The sequence below is a fragment of the Sciurus vulgaris genome (genome assembly GCF_902686455.1).
Source record: "Sciurus vulgaris genome assembly, chromosome: 1".
NCBI classification, from domain to species: Eukaryota; Metazoa; Chordata; class Mammalia; order Rodentia; family Sciuridae; genus Sciurus; species Sciurus vulgaris.
This window is the reverse complement of record NC_136461.1, coordinates 115,086,830-115,102,044: the sequence shown is the minus strand read 5'-3', so window position 1 is coordinate 115,102,044 and position 15,215 is coordinate 115,086,830. Positions and strand designations below refer to the sequence as shown.

The 15,215-nt window shown below is 48.8% G+C and overlaps 1 protein-coding gene across 4 annotated transcripts in view; it reads right to left on the bottom strand.

The window, feature by feature from the left end:
- SLC27A3 (solute carrier family 27 member 3) overlaps positions 1-14,371 on the bottom strand; it is a 29,317-nt gene extending 14,946 nt beyond the window's left edge. For 2 of the 4 annotated variants that reach the window (XR_013764567.1, XR_013764568.1), the window contains exons 1-10: positions 13,596-14,371; positions 13,061-13,270; positions 12,553-12,711; positions 11,910-12,034; positions 11,471-11,665; positions 11,290-11,380; positions 10,967-11,165; positions 10,620-10,717; positions 10,364-10,494; positions 6,359-6,539 (exon numbers count right to left, since the gene is read on the bottom strand). Coding sequence is in view for 2 of the 4 variants with exons in the window: in XM_079144462.1 (XP_079000588.1) it covers positions 9,858-10,034; positions 10,364-10,494; positions 10,620-10,717; positions 10,967-11,165; positions 11,290-11,380; positions 11,471-11,665; positions 11,910-12,034; positions 12,553-12,711; positions 13,061-13,270; positions 13,596-14,244 (2,034 nt within the window). In the remaining 2 variants the exon portion in view is untranslated. Of the gene's footprint in view, positions 1-5,335; positions 6,540-9,710; positions 10,035-10,363; positions 10,495-10,619; positions 10,718-10,966; positions 11,166-11,289; positions 11,381-11,470; positions 11,666-11,909; positions 12,035-12,552; positions 12,712-13,060; positions 13,271-13,595 lie in introns of those variants that run through there. The other 2 variants (XM_079144463.1, XM_079144462.1) reach the window with 2 other exon arrangements.
- Positions 14,372-15,215: the final 844 nt, after the last annotated feature.

Sequence of the window (15,215 nt, the reverse complement as noted above, 5' to 3'; positions counted from 1 at the left end):
TATGGAGATCCCACGTTCTGTTGATCTACTTGGGAGGTGATGAGCATTTGGATTGTTTCCACTTTTTGGCTATGACGAACAACGTCACGTATATGTTTATGTGTGGATGTATATTTTCAGTTCTCTTGGGCACACAGCCAGGAGTGGAGTTGTTAGTCATATGGCAACTCTGCCAATTTCGTCCACAGTGACAGCAGAATTTTACAGTTCAAGCATTGTGTGTGTGTGCGGCGGGGATGGGGCGGTTACTGCGGACTGAACATAGGGGTGCTCAACCACTTAGCTCCATCCCGACCCCCTTTTTTATATTTTGAGACACGGTGTCACTAAGTTGCTGAGACTGGCCTCAAGTTTTTCATAACTCTCAAGGGAGTTAACTTTTTTTGGTGATGGTGGTGAGGGGGTTACTGGGTATTAAACTCAGGGCACTCGATCACTGAGCCACATTCCCAGCCCTATTTTGGATTTTATTTAGAGAAAGGGTCTCACTGAGTTGCTTAGTGCCTCACCATTGCCGAGGCTGACTTTGAACTCCAGATCTTCCTGCCTCAGCCTCCCAAGCCTCTGGGATTACAGAAATGTACCACTGCGCCTGGCAGGAGTTAACTTTTTGTAGTCCCCCAAAATTTGATCACGGCCTCTTTTGCCCCACTAAGGGGATATCCGCACATTGCTCTGAACATGTACAATATGACCCCGCTTCTGGCCAGGAAGTGCCGTCCCATGGAGAGAGCACCGAGGAGATTACATGCTTCGGAGATCCTGGCAGGATTGAGTTGGATCTTTTCCTCCCTCTCCAACAGTTGACTATGGGCCCAACCCAACCAGTGCCCTTGCTCATCTGAAGTGTCATAGCTGGCCCAGGGTTTTCTGAAAAAAAAAAAAAATTCTTTTCTCTGGAAAGTCTCTGGGCAGGCAGAAATCCCCTGAGGATCCTGTGGCACAGCTGGGACGCTTTCTTCTCAGCCACACATCCTTTCAGTCTGCATCTCTGGGAAGCACTTTCCCCAGAGTCTCCAGAAGGGAAGGTCCCTTTCACATAGAGTTCATCCCAATGATGCCCCATCAGACATCTGACCTACAAAGATTTGTATTGTTCTCTCTCTCTTCCTGTCTGTTCTCCGAATCGTCATTACATGACATTCCTCTTAAAAAAAAAAAAAAAAAATTTTTTTTAGTCGTAGATGGACACAATACCTTTAGTTATATGTGGTGCTGAGGATCGAACCCATACGAGGCAAGTGCTCTACCCCTGAGCCACAACCCCAGCCACCATGACATTTCATTCACACCTGCTTGGTTTTTGTCGTGGTCCCTTCGCTGATAGTGAGCTCCACGAAGGCAGATATGGACACGTCCCTTGCTTCGTGACCAAAGTCCAGAGCAAATGGACTATACCACAGGCTTTCCTTAAGTATCCGTTACGGGGAGGAAAGAGGGAAAACCGAGTGGTCTCGTAAACCCTACCCGGGACTCCACTCCAGCGCGCCGCGCGGTAGCACCGAGCCCCGCCCCAGCCCGTGCCTCGCCAGAATCCCTGGGCAAACCAGGGTCGGCCGACGCTGCCTCCTGCTCCTGCCTCCTGCTCGCTGCACCACTGCTGCTGCCTGGGCTCCCACTACCCACAATCCAATCTCCGAGCTCCGGAACTCTCTGCCCAGGGCTGTGCAGGACCCAGTCTCAGACAATGCCCACTCCCCACCTATTGTCCACTGACTCGGGCCCAGTCGCGCTTCCAGTCACTGGGGTTTCACGGTTCTCCCTTTCTCTGATAGAGTATTTTCAAATGAATCCAGGACACCATGTCATCGCATATGTATATACTTAAGTGTATCTTTAAACATTTACAAGCCTTTTTTCATAACCATAATGTCATTATTAAATCTAACAAAATTAACAATAATTCCTTAATATCATCTAATACCTGGCCCATAATCAGATTTCCCTGATTGTCTCAAAAATTTTTATTGTTCTTTCGTTCTCCTTCCTTCCTTCCTTCCTTCCTTCCTTCTTTCCTTTTCTTTTCTTTTCTTTTCTTTTCTTTTCTTTCTTTCTTTCTTTCTTTCTTTCTTTTTCTTTCTTTCTCTTTCTGTTTCTTTTTCTTATTTCTCTCTCTCTCTCTCTCTCTCTCTCTCTCTCTCTCTCTCTCTCTCTCTCTCTCTCTCTCTCTCTCTCTCTCTCTCTCTCTCTCTCTCTCTCTCTCTCTCTCTCTCTCTCTCTCTCTCTCTCTCTCTTTCCCTTTTTCCCTCTCTCTCTGACCAAGTACAAGGTCTAGCCATGGGTGGTGGTGCAGGGCAGTAATCCCAGCAATTAGGGAGGCTGAGACAGAAGGATTGCAAATTCAAGGTTAGCATCAGCAATTTAGTGACATCCTCAACCATTTAGCAGATCCTGTCTCAAAATAAAAAATAAAAAGGACTCAGAATGCTACTCAGTGGTAAAGTGTCTGTAGGTTCAATTTAAATATCCAGTACAAAAAAATTTTTAAAAGTTTATTAACTACGTTAATTGTTAAGACTCTAAAGGGTCTAATCAAAAGTGAACACTGTTCCGTTGAAATTTTATTTCCCCATTTGAATACCAATGCATTATTGAAGACACTGGGTGAGTTTTCCAGTAGAATTTCCCATATTCTGGACCTGCATGTTGTCTTTCTTTGGTGCGAGTATATTCCTTTATAAATGGGTGTTGGCTGTAGAGACTCTGATTAGTCAGGGTTCACTTTAGGCAAGAAAGTTTATAAGGTGGTGCTGAGCACCACATGCTGTGTTTCTTCAGGGGACACATCAGGTCTGGTGGTCCAACTTTTAGTGATTCTAAGACTGATTAGGGGCTTCTAGTACTGACAACCAGTGCCCCACTGTGAAGATTTTCCCTCAACCTTGTATTCCAGAGTTGCATCCTTGAAAATAATTGCCTGACTACTATGGATTGCAAAATGATCTTCCAATTTTTTTTTTTTTTTTTGACTGGGGATTGAACCCAGGAGCGTTTTACCACTGAGCTACATCCCCACCCATTTTATTTTCTATTTTAAGACAAAGTCTTGCTAGATTGTTGAGGGTCTTGCTGAATTTCTCCAGGCAGGCCTTGAACTTGTCATCCTTCTGATTCAGCCTTCTGAGTCACTCGGATTACAGGCATGTTCCATGATGTCAGTGTGATCTTCCAAATCCTACCATTCCTTTTTCATATTTTTCATTTATTAACTGGAATTCTGTAAATAAGAACTCTCACCTGGCGCAGTGGCGCATGCCCATAATCCCAAGAGCTAGGGAGGCTGAGTCAGGAGGATTGAATTCCAAACCAACCTCAGCAATTTAGTGAGGCCCTAAGCAACTTAGACTCTGTCTCCAAATAAAAATACAAGGGCTGTGGTTGTGGCTCAGTGGTAGAGCACTTGCCTAGCATGTGTGAGGCACTGGGTTCGATTCTCAGCACCACATATAAATAAATGAATAAAAAAAAAAAAAGGTCTATCAACTTCTAAAAATATTTTAAAAAATACTAAGAAGGCCTGGGATGTGGCTCAGTGGTTGAGCCCCCGGGTTCAATTCTCAGAAACAAACCAAACAGAGCACTCCCCCCACCCACCACCAAAAAGAAAGAAAGAAAGAAAGATCAACCAAACGTGGAGCTGTCCCTTATCAGCCCTTATCAGCTAGGACAATCTGATATCCTGAAATAGAGCTCAGAGGAGAGGAGGGACAAATATTAGTTCTTTCCTTTTTAAATGCTGTTTTCCAGAGTTGGGAGTTGGTGCTCTAGCTAAGGGGTTTCTCATGCTTTCTCTTCCTTTGTATCTCCACTGCTCAGAACTGATACTTTTTAAATATTCAATGTTTCCAGTGCCATCATTAATCTTTTTGACATTCAAACTGCCCTGTCGTGGGTGGATGGAACCTTGTGTCCTTTTGCTTTACCCATTCTTTGGTATCTATTTTTTGGCACACTATGTCCCAAGCTCGCCTTTTGCTTTACCCATTCTTTGGTATCTATTTTTTGGCACACTATGTCCCAAGCTCGCTTGGGGCCTCACATGGTACCCAAGGACTTTTTTGTTGCACAGGTCGGGTCCTCTAGAACTCCTGGACTCAAAGGATCCTCCTTCCTCAGCCTCTTTAGCAGCTGGGACAATGGGAGCAGCCACCAGGCTTGGGCAAGCATTCAAGGACTCATTCCTCCCTCTCTTCTTCCTGTTCTCCTCCTCCTCCTTCCTTTCCATTTTTTTTTTTTTTTTTTTAGTGATGAGCTGGGGATGTAGTTCAGTTGATAAGAGCGCTTGCTTTGCATGCACAAGGCCCTGAGTTCAATCCTCAGCACCACAAAGGAAAAAAAAAAAAAAGTGTTGGTAAGAAGTAGAGATGTTGGATCCCTAATACACTGCTGGTGGGAATGTTAAAACTATGCAGCTACTGCAGAAAACTGTTTTTATAAAACTAATAATTTGACCTAGCACTAATTCCATTCCTAGGTATATGCCTAAGAATGTTGAAAATAACATCTCAGTTATACTCCATTTAGGTATGATGTGTCAAAATGCATTCTACTGTCATGTATAACTAATTAGAACAAATTTAAAAAAATAAAATAACATTTCTATACAAAAAACTTTTCTGTTTTTCTTTTTGGTACTTGGGATTGAATCAATCCCAAGGGCACTTTACCACAGAGCTACACCCCAGACCATTTTAGTTTTATGTTTTTGAAATATTTTTAGTTGTAGATGGACCCAATATCTTTATTTTGTTTTTTACGTAATGCTGAGAATCAAATCCAGTGCCTCCACACGTGCTGGGCAACCACTCCACCAGTGAGCCACAACCCCAGCTCCATTGTTTTTATTTATTTATTTATTTATTTTGAGACAGGTGTTGCTAAATTGCTGAGGTTGGCCTTGAATTTGAGATTCTCCTGAGTCCCTGGGATTACAGGAATCTACCACCAAGCCTGGCTACATAAAAACTTCTATGAGGATATTCATAGTAGTATTATTCAAATAGCCAAAACGTGTAAACAGTCCAAATGCCCATCAACAGATGCATAAACATAATGTGGTATAGCCATACACTAGAATATTATTCAGTCTTACAAAGGAATGAGATAGCAGGACATGGTGACCCATGCATGTAATTCCAGCTATTTGGGAGCCAGCCTGGATGATTTAGCAAGACCCTGCCTCAGAAATAAAAAAATAAAAATAAAAATAAAAAAGTGCTGGGGATGTAGCTCAGTGGAAGCATACCTGTGTTAATCTCCACTAGAAGAAGAAGAAGAAAGAAGAAGAAGAAGGAGGAGGAGGAGGAGGAGGAGGAGGGGGAGGAGGGGGAGGAGGGGGAGGAGGAAAAGAAAGACTGGTACATGTTATAACTTGGATGAACCTTGAAAACATTATGCTAAGTGAAAGAAACCAGATACAAAAGGCTTTCATTTATACAATTCCATTTATATGGAATGTCTAGAATAGGCAAATCCACAGAGCCAGAAAATAAATCAATGGTTGCCAGAGGCTAGCGGGGAGAGAGGAATGGATAATGCTAATAGGTAGGAATTTCTTTCTTTAGGAAAAGGATTCTGAATTACTAGCTATGGTTGCACGACTTCATGACTATGCTAGACACTGAACTTCACAATTTAAAAGTTTATATTATTTGTTGTTGTTTTTGTTTGTATTGTTTGAGACGGGGATTGAACCCAGGGCTCTTAACCACTGAGTCACATACCCAGCTCTTTCTTTTTATCTAAGACAGGGTCTCGTTAAATTGCTTAGGGCCTCTCTAAATTGCTGAGGTTGGCTGGGATTCTCCTGCCCCAGCTTTTTGAGTCCTTGGGATTACAGGCATGCCATCACGCCCAGCTAAAAGAACGAATTTTAAAATATATGAATTATAACTCAATTTAAAAAAATTCTTGGGCTGGGAGTATAGCTCAGTATAAAGTGCTTGCCTAGCGTGAGTGAGGCCCTGGGTTCCATCCCCAGCACCGCAAAAAAAAAAAAAAAAAAAGGAAGAAAAGAAAAATTCCTCCCGCTGTTTGCTGGCTAGAATAATCAGGGAGAAACACGCCAGGTACCTTCGGCTCCACCCCTCTGAGTTTCGGTAGTGGCTGCAGCGCTCAAATGCGCAGGCGCCTTTCCTGAGTAGGCGGTGCGGAATGGCTCGCCCCACCCAGCTAGGATGACTCCTCCCACTTCTCCGGCTTGATGGGTCTTCCCGGCGTACCCGGAGCCGAGTAGGCGCGGGTCTGCGCTTGCGCTTCAAACTCGGTTTACGGGAGCGCGCGTCGTGGCCGTGTGGGTGTCACCGGGCGGATTCCGCTGCTGTCCGCCCCGGAGTGGGCAGCAATGCCGGTGCCTTACCGCTTTCTCCGATTAGTTGTCCAGGAAGCGGCGAGGTTAGGAACGTTTTGCTAAGTCCCACCAGGAGCGATCACCAAGTATCGCCTGTCCTCTCGAGCCGCCTCCCTACTCCATGGAGTCCATAAGGTGCCCCACGATCTGGGCTTGAAAAATTGATGCCCAGCGAAGGCAGGACGAAGACCTGGAGCAGCGGTGGACAAAGTTTTCTCTTTCAGAGCCACTCAATAAGTAGTTAACGCTTTGCAGGCCGAGATACCTGTCATGATCACTCAGTTTTGCTGGCTTGGCACAAAAATAGCCACAACTGCAAAGGAATGACTTTACCAGCAAAACTTTACAGACACTGAAAATTGAACTCCTATAATTTTTATATGTCATGAAACATTCTTTTGATTGTTTTCAACCACCTAAAATATAAAAACTTTGATTAGCCTGTTCTGCTGGCCCTACAAAACCAGGCCAGTATAGTTTGCCGACTCTTGCCTTGAGACTGATTTGCTAAGGACTGTCCCTTAGCCTAACGTGTCAAGGACACGTGGTCTAAAGTCCCCACAGAAGGCTCTACAGAGCTAAGACCCCCTTCCGTGATTCAAGGATGTAATGAGAGGTGACATAGATGTCCTCTGGCTAGACTGTCTTATCTTTGCACTGTGGGCGTCTCAGTTGACCAACCTCAGAGAAAGGGAACTCACCACCTGAAGTCCAGCTCAGTTCATCGTTGCAATTTTCTCATAATTCCATTTAACTTAATTTTTTTGGGTAGAAAACCTAATTTCTTTAAAATTTGTTTTTAGTTTTAATCATGATAACCTGAAACCCAATTCTTTTGAATCACATGTTGCCTCCTTGGAAGCTTTGCATTTCTACCAGTAGTAGCTGAGAGCCGAATGAACTGGAGGACAGATAGCCAGGTCTGCCTCTGGCTCAATCCACTGTAACAAAATCCTCTTTCTCTCAGTTGGCCTTGCGAAAGAGCACATACTGGACAGCAGGGTTCCTGCAGGCACAACTGACATGTTACACTTGGTATTTGTGGGATTAGAGTGAGGTGTGAAGTTAGGATTTAGGCCAGCACCATTCAGTAGAAATATGTGAGCCACAAATGTAATTCTAAATGTTCTAATAGCCACATTTTAAAAAGCAAAACCAAGCCAGCCCCACAGTGGTGCATAACTATACTCGAAGCTGCTGGGGAAGCTGAGGCAGGAGGATTACCAGTTCCTCAGTCACATAAAAAAATAAAAATAAAAAAGCAAAATTCAATGTTTTATTTAACTCAGTATATTCAAAATACTATTTAAGCATGTAAGCAATATAAAACATTTATTTATTTACATATTTATGTCTGTGCTGTTTTGATTTTTTTTTTGGGGGGGTGGGGGTACAGGGAATTAAGCCCAGAAGTGCTTAACCACAGAGCCACACCCCTAGCCCTTTTTTATATTTTATTTAGAGACAGGGTCTTCTTAAATTGCTGAGGCTGGCTTTGAACTTGTGATCCTCCCTCCTCAGCTTCTGGAGCTGCTGGGATTACAGGTGCATGGCACCACACCCAGCTTACTGGGGTATTTTTGATATGGGTCCTGCTATGTTGCCCAGACTGGCCTTGAACAGGGTTCAAGTGATTCTCCCACCTCATCCTATGTACCACCAACACCCAGCTACAAAACAATTATTAATAAAATGTTTTAATTTTTTTCTACTATATCTTTTTTTTTTGTTGTTCCTCCTCATCTGAGGCGCTGGGGATTCAAACAGTGGCCCTTCAAATGCTAGGCGAGCGCTCTCCAAAACGAGCCATTTCTTTGGCTCCTCTACTACATCTTTAACACCTGGTGTACATTCTATATTTACTACATCCCGTTTTGGACTAGCATTTAGTAGCCTTGTGTGGTTAGCAGCTCTCAAAAGGTGCAGATTTAGATCAAATGCAACAGGTAATGCGGGGAAAGGACCTTAGTGTGGGATTCCACAAAATGACGTGGCTGCTTGACTCCTGGGCCTGGGAGACCTGGGAGAGCAACCACAAGAGCCACTCCTACCCACCTGCTCCACAGCCCCAGGCGCACAGTTTTGGTCTTCTTGGAGCTGTCTGAAAAGTTGAGCATCGTGAACCAAATCCCTAACATACTGGTGGGTGTGTGAGAATGTCACCTATATATCGGCATGTGCTCCACCGTCAGTGAGGCTCAACTGGGCTTGCTGGTGGACATGGAGCAAGACTCAAGTTTTGGAACTGGCAGGGGTTGGCAATGGGGACCCAAGCTTGGCAGTGGGGTATGTCCTCTGATCTCTTATGCTGGAGAGAGGGGTTGGAAGGAGAAAGATAATCCAGGAGAAAGGAGCAGAACATCTTGAATACCCATAGCACAAAGCAGAGGCACTTTATTTCCTAGGAGACACAGGAGTTCCATCATTTAAACCTTTCAGATGGTGAACTGTCAGACACTTCATTCTGGGGCCATGAGAAGTCTTTTTCCTTTGTTTTCCCACCATTCCTCATGCTACCACATACACACAGGCACCCTGAGCCCTACTCCAGGAGGAGCCGCAGTCAAACTGCACCAGCTGAGAGCAGGCGGCTGAGAAGCCCCACCCGTCTCCTCAGTGGCTGGCTTCTCAGCTGTGAGGAGGAGGGGAGTCTAGATCATAGATTCCCTGAATTGAGGATGTCTTTGTGTGTGTGTGTGTGTGTTGCTAGGGATTGAAACAAGGGTCTCATGCATGCTAGGTCAGCATTCTACCACTGGGTACATCCCAGCCCATTAATTTCCCCCAAATCTAAAGTTTGTGTTTGCTAGGTTAAGACTTCCCCAGGCCCTAACTACACCTGATGCTGTGGAGAAGTGTGGGTTGGCCAGAGTGCACAGCATTTCTGGGTGTCTCTGTCTACCTCTGCTGTTTGAGCCAATCCCTCAGGCCCTCCAGCTCCCCGGAGTGCAGTGGGGCTCTGTACTAGGAGTAAAACTGAGATGGGAGCTTGGTGTGATGGGGCACACCTGTAATAAAAGCTGTTTGGGAGGCTGAGGTAGGAGGATCACAAGTTCAAGACCAGCCTGGGTAACTCAGCAAGACCCTGTCTCAAAATAAAAAATAAAAAGGGGCTGTAGCTCAGTGGTAAAGTACCCCTGGGTTCAGTCCCCAGTACTGAGAATAAATAAGCAAACAAAACCCAATTAGGATGGGGTTCACAGACTCACAAACATCAACCACCAGGGATTTTCCCGGGATCAGGATCAGCAAGGTCCAGACAATGGGCTCAGGCCACATACAGTCAGGACAAGCATGAAGGAGCCTATGGCTCCAGAGGAAAAGCAGTTCCATACACAGGCTCAGAAGGAAGACGTGCAGATCAGAAAGAAAAAGTCACATTGGCTCTGGTCCCATTTATTACAAAATGACAATAAGACAATATAAAAAAGATCCCTGACAGCCCCTGGTACACTCACAATGGCTAGCACCCCTGAGAGTCCCTCAGGTGCCTTGGGCACGGAAGGTCTCAGATTCGAAGGTCCCCAGTGAGGAGGGCATTGTACCGTGCTGGGGTGAGGGGCAGATAGGCACCTACAACCTGGTCCAGAATGTAGAGTGGGTCAGACAGTACGCTCGGATTAAAGCCCTCATTTGCCATTCGAACCTTCTGCTGTTTGAAGGTCTCAGTAGTAGCCAAAGATTCCTGGAAGAGGAAGGGGGTCAAAGGGTGTTGAAGGAAAATATATTCTGCTCAGATATAGGTGAGTTGTCTGAATTTTGTTAAGGGGCAAACCTGGGGACAGGGGCCATTAGATAAGATTAAGGGGAGGAAGTGACAGGGAAGAGAAAGATCCATCCAGGCCTGGGGAAGGAGGCAGATAAGAAAAGGGGGGGAACACGGAGTATGTGTCTGTGAAGGCGCTGTTCTTTCTCTTACAGTGTCTTACGTGGGAGTACACTTTGTGGAGTTTAGGGATCACCAACTGTTGTGGAGATTGGGGTGAAGGGGTTGGGGCAGCAGTGGCTGCTTACCTGAAGCCTTAGGAACCGAGGCCAGGCATAAGGGGGCAAGTTCTCAGAAACATGGGTGTAGAGCTGCACGAGGTCTAAAGCATGCGGGGGACGCAGAACCAGGGCTGCCATTCCAGCCCTGCCTTCCTGCCCTGGAGGGTATAGAGAGCAGTTTTAGCCCTTCCATGGCTGGCCACCAGGAAGGCTTCTGGCACCCAATCATTACCAATTTGGGGTGATAGACTGGAAACCTCCCCGTCCTTCCATGCTTAGGTACCTGGCACAGTGACTCCGTAGACATTCACCTCCTGAAGAAAATCTAGGGCCTCGAAGACTTCTGCCACCTCAGTTGTGGCTACATTCTCCCCTTTCCACCTGTTGGAGAGAAGAGATCTGAAACTAGAAGTCAGGGGTCAGAGGCTTGGGAGCTTGACGGGGAGAGAAAGAGGTCAGAAGTCAGGGTAACAAATTATCACAGGGATTAAGTGTTCATGAGGTCTGAGAATGAGAGATTGGATGAGAATCTGGGTTGAGGCAGGAGATTAGGGAGTTGAGTTGTCCAAGGTTTGGGTCACAGAGATCAGATGTCTAGAGTAAGGAATCAGACAAGTTATAAAGAGATACCTGAAGGTGTCTCCAGTACGATCATGGAAGCGGAGAAAGCCTTGGTCATCGCAGACCAACAGGTCCCCAGAGTTGAAGAAAACATCTCCAGGCCGGAAGACATCCATTAGCAGTTTTCCCTGGGTCAGCTCTGACCCTCCAGCGTAGCCCAAGAATGGGGACTGCTGGTTTACAGGGGCTATCAGCAGCCCTGGCTCACCTGGCAGAGTCACTGGGGTCAGGAGTGACTGTCCACTTCACCCAGAGCTTCCTGAACCCTGTCCCTGCCCCATTCACCAACTCTAATCCTTCACCACCACCACCCAACCAACTTGAGCACAAACCTGGAGTTGTGGCCATACAGCGCCCCTGGGCATCCCGAACAGGCTCCCCTGTTGTGACATCATATCGAATCAAAGAGAAGGGGAAGATGTGCTGGGGGAAGGGAAACCCAGCACTGGGTCATTCCAGTTGCGTGGGCCTCCTTCCCACCAGTCTCCCACTGTTCTGTGGGGTTCTTCTCACCTTGTAAAGCCAGGAAGCACGTCCCACAGCACCACGCTGTCCTGTGTAGTTGAAAGTGGCCACATTGCCCTCTGTCAGTCCATACGTCTCCAGCACCTGCAGAGGTCCAAAGCGCCGCACAAAACGCCCCCAGGTGTCTGGGCGCAGCCCACTGCCCACTGCCAGCCGGACCTTATGGCCATGTTCTGCTTTGCTCTGAAACAAGTGGGAGAGAGGCAGGGACTTCACACCAAAATGCCAGTTCACCAAGGTGAAGTCCCCTCCCACTGTGACCTCTTTCAGATGCCCTAAGCATCAGATAGCCTAGGCCATCTCGGGCTCCTTGTATGCCACCACCATTTTCTTCTCCTTGCTTCTCTCCCTCCAACTCCCAGACAACTGTGTCAATGTTTCCCATTGTCCATCGTTCTCCCTGTGACCTAGCCCTGCATCAACGCACCGGGGGCTGGTTGACAAGGTATCGGCACAACTCCCCGATGTACTGGAACACCGTCACCCCGTGCTCCTGGCAGTCCTCCCAAAATTGGCCGGCTGAGAACTTGGACTTCAGCACCACTGTGGCCCCTGCCAGAAGCAAGAAGGGAGGCGGGAAGGAGAGGTTAACAGCCCATCCCCTCCTTCCCAGACACTAGCTGTGCAAATTCCCTGGGGAAAAGCCACAGGGAGATCCATACCTTTAGCAGGTCAAGGTATGGATCAAGGTACAGTCCTTCTTTTCCACCCATGCCTTGGAGAGGTTAATGACCCATTCCCAGTCCCAGATATTCCATTCCTGTACCCTGGCTCAAGTCCCACCCTCTTCTCTGCCTTTTTCTAGACTGACAGAACCCTTGCTTCACTTTGTTCCTGGAGTCTGGAGTTCTGTGAACTATTTGGCCTCCCTAGTCACTCAATCTGTAGGCAGAGAATGAAACATGGTACCTATTTCCCATTGTACCAAGAGCTCCAGAGAGTAAGGCCCTGCCTCCTCCTTCCTCTGGATTCTCTACCCTCAGGACACGTCCCCGGGGAAGTGTGCCACAGTTGGTACTTAATAAACATTCCCTGGAGGAATGAGTGGGGGTGGATTGGGGGAGACTGACCAATGCCCATGCAGCCCACAATGCCCAACAGGGAGCCAGACATGTGGTAGAGTGGGAGGGCAAGGTAGATCACATCCTCCTGGTGGACACCGCACAACTGGTAGAATCCCTGGCATTGTAAGATCTTCAGGTGACTGATCCGAGCAGCCTTGGGGAGGCCTGTGAGGTGGTGGGAATGAGGGGGTGATCAGGGGAAAGCCTCAGCTCCAAGTCCCAGCTCCCTGTTTTCCCCCTGCTGGGAGAGGTGGGGCAGGCAGACAGGTCAGAATCAGAAAAATCAGAAATCAGAGGGAGGTCAGGTCACCCAGGAAATGTGGGTAGTTTGCAGAGGTGAGAATGAAGAGGGAGCAGGAGGGCTGGAGAGAGAGGAGGTGCCACTAGGATATTTATTCCCTCTGGGAGATTTGAAAAGGTGGGCTCAGAGCCAAGGAGGTCCCAGTTCCTGTTCCCAGACCCTTCCTTCCTCTGCCTTAGTTTCTGGGAGGTAAGCATAGTGTCCAGCCCTCACCTGTGGTACCAGAGGTGAAGATGTACAGGCATGTGTCCGTTATGTTCTGCGGGGCAGAGAGGTACCCTGGCACTGGCTCATCTACTTCGGCTGCTGCCTCAGTCAGAAAATCTCTGATTCCCGAAACATGGGTTTCAGGACCCGTAGTCCACAGGTGGAGCCCCATGGCTCTCAGGGCAGGCAGGTCAGGCCTCAGGGACTCCAGGAACTCTAGAGGGGTAGGAAAGCACAACTCCGCGACTGTGGAAACTTTCTCACCCTGTGGCCAGTTCTCCGTGCCCCTTTGCACTGCTCTTGGATGAAGGTGAAGGGCATGGACCTGAAGTCCCACTCCTTGTGTGGGTTCTTTGGGAACAAGATTCAGCACCATCTGTTCGCAAACCCAGGGACTCATATTCCCACTCACTTCTGAACCCCAGGGAGATAGTTTAGCGGGTTTCCCAGGCCCAGAGATAAGACCAAGCCCTTCCCCACTACAGACACTCCCCTCCTGGTGGCTGGCCCCGCCTTGGTCAGTTCGGTGCTCCAGCCTTACCTGGCGCCAGCACTAGCGCGCGCGCGCTGCAACTGCGGAGGCAATGCAGCAGGGGGCCCCGACGCAGGGCGGTGGGCACAAAGGCCGTGCACAGGCCAGCCTTGGCCAGCCCGAACCAGAGCCACAGGAATTCTGGGCTGGCTGGTAGGAGCAGCGCCACGGTCGCCCCAGGTGTCAGAGGGGCCACGGTTCCTTCACCTCTGCCCACCCCATCGTCTGCACATTCAGCAAGGGCCGCGCTGCTTCCAGCAGCCGGGTCTCCTGCACACAAGCGCTCCGCCGCCCTGCTGCCGCCGCCGGGTCCCTGGTCCCAGGCCCGCGCGCGCAAGAAGGCGCGCGCAATCCTGTTACTTTCACGCTCTGCCTCCGCGTAACTAAAGCGCCTTGCGCCGTGAATGAGAAAGGTGTGCGTGGGGCGTTGCTGAGCCAGTTGCGCGAGGCGCCAGGCCAGGCTGCAGCCCGCCTCGGGACTTTCTGGGTCGGCGGCAGCTGCAGCCAGCGCACGAGCTTGAAGAGTTCTTTTGCAGCGTAGGGCGCGCACCGTGAAGGCCAAGTCGGCCGCGAGCCAGCGCAACTGCGTCCAGAGGTGTAGCTTCAGCAGCAGCAGAGGCAGCAGCAGTAGCAGGGGCAGCAGTAGTAGGGCAGCCATGGTGCCCTCTTCCTTTCTTCGGCGCCGTCGGGCCCTAGACGCTCACAAACACCCCTGATACTCCCTTCCGAAAAACTGGGCCCGCCCGTTCTTGCTTTGAGACCTCTCCTTTCCGGGAGCGCGCGTGCGCTGGCACACGCCCCTTCCCACCCAGCCCCCCACCCCCACCCGCAGCTAGCTGAGCGGACCGGGTTGCGGGGCGGCCCCAGCCCTCTCCACGGCCTACGCCCCGCCCTGGGCGCGCTCTCTCCTAGACAACTCGCGCTGCGCCCTGCTCTGCTCTGGGCCCTCACCCTATCAGGTCTTGGGCGGTGTTATCCTTTCCTCAATTCCAGGGTTGCATGTTCCATTTTAAACTCTTTCTCCTCTTGGGAGGTTTAGGCTACTGGCTGGACTTTTGGAGTCCCAATCTTCAGAGCCAGGGGGTTTGGGCCACAGTCCATCCTTCTGTCAGTACTTCTTATTTCACCCGTGATGGGAGGATACCATTGCTCCTTCCCAAGGGAGACTGCAGAATTTGGCCCCTGGCCCATTCTGTTGTACAAGTCCCAGCTAGACCCATGCTCATTCTCCAGCTGCTAGCAGCAGCAACCCTAGGGATGGGTGGGGGGCTCCAAAGTTAAGTAGGCGAAAGAGGAGGCCCAGACTGCTAGATTTCTGGAGGGGCCATGGGAGAGGCTCCTCCCTTTGGGCAAGGGTACAGTAATTGGGGCCAGCCAGCGAATGCTTTCCATCCTGGTTTTAATTGGGGCAGAGGAAACCGGGGAAGGAGGGAGGAAGGAAAAAAGAGGCCTCTGGTGGTTTAGATTTTCAAAGGAAGGAGTAGCAATTGAGGAAGAGAACCTGGATTGTGTAAAGAGGCAAATTTTCAGGGTGTCTGCAGTGAACCCAACCTCACTCCTTTTAGCAGGCCCTCCAGTCTCCCTGGACAGCAGAGGAACAAAAGCACAGCCAAGGAACTCTTTTCTGTT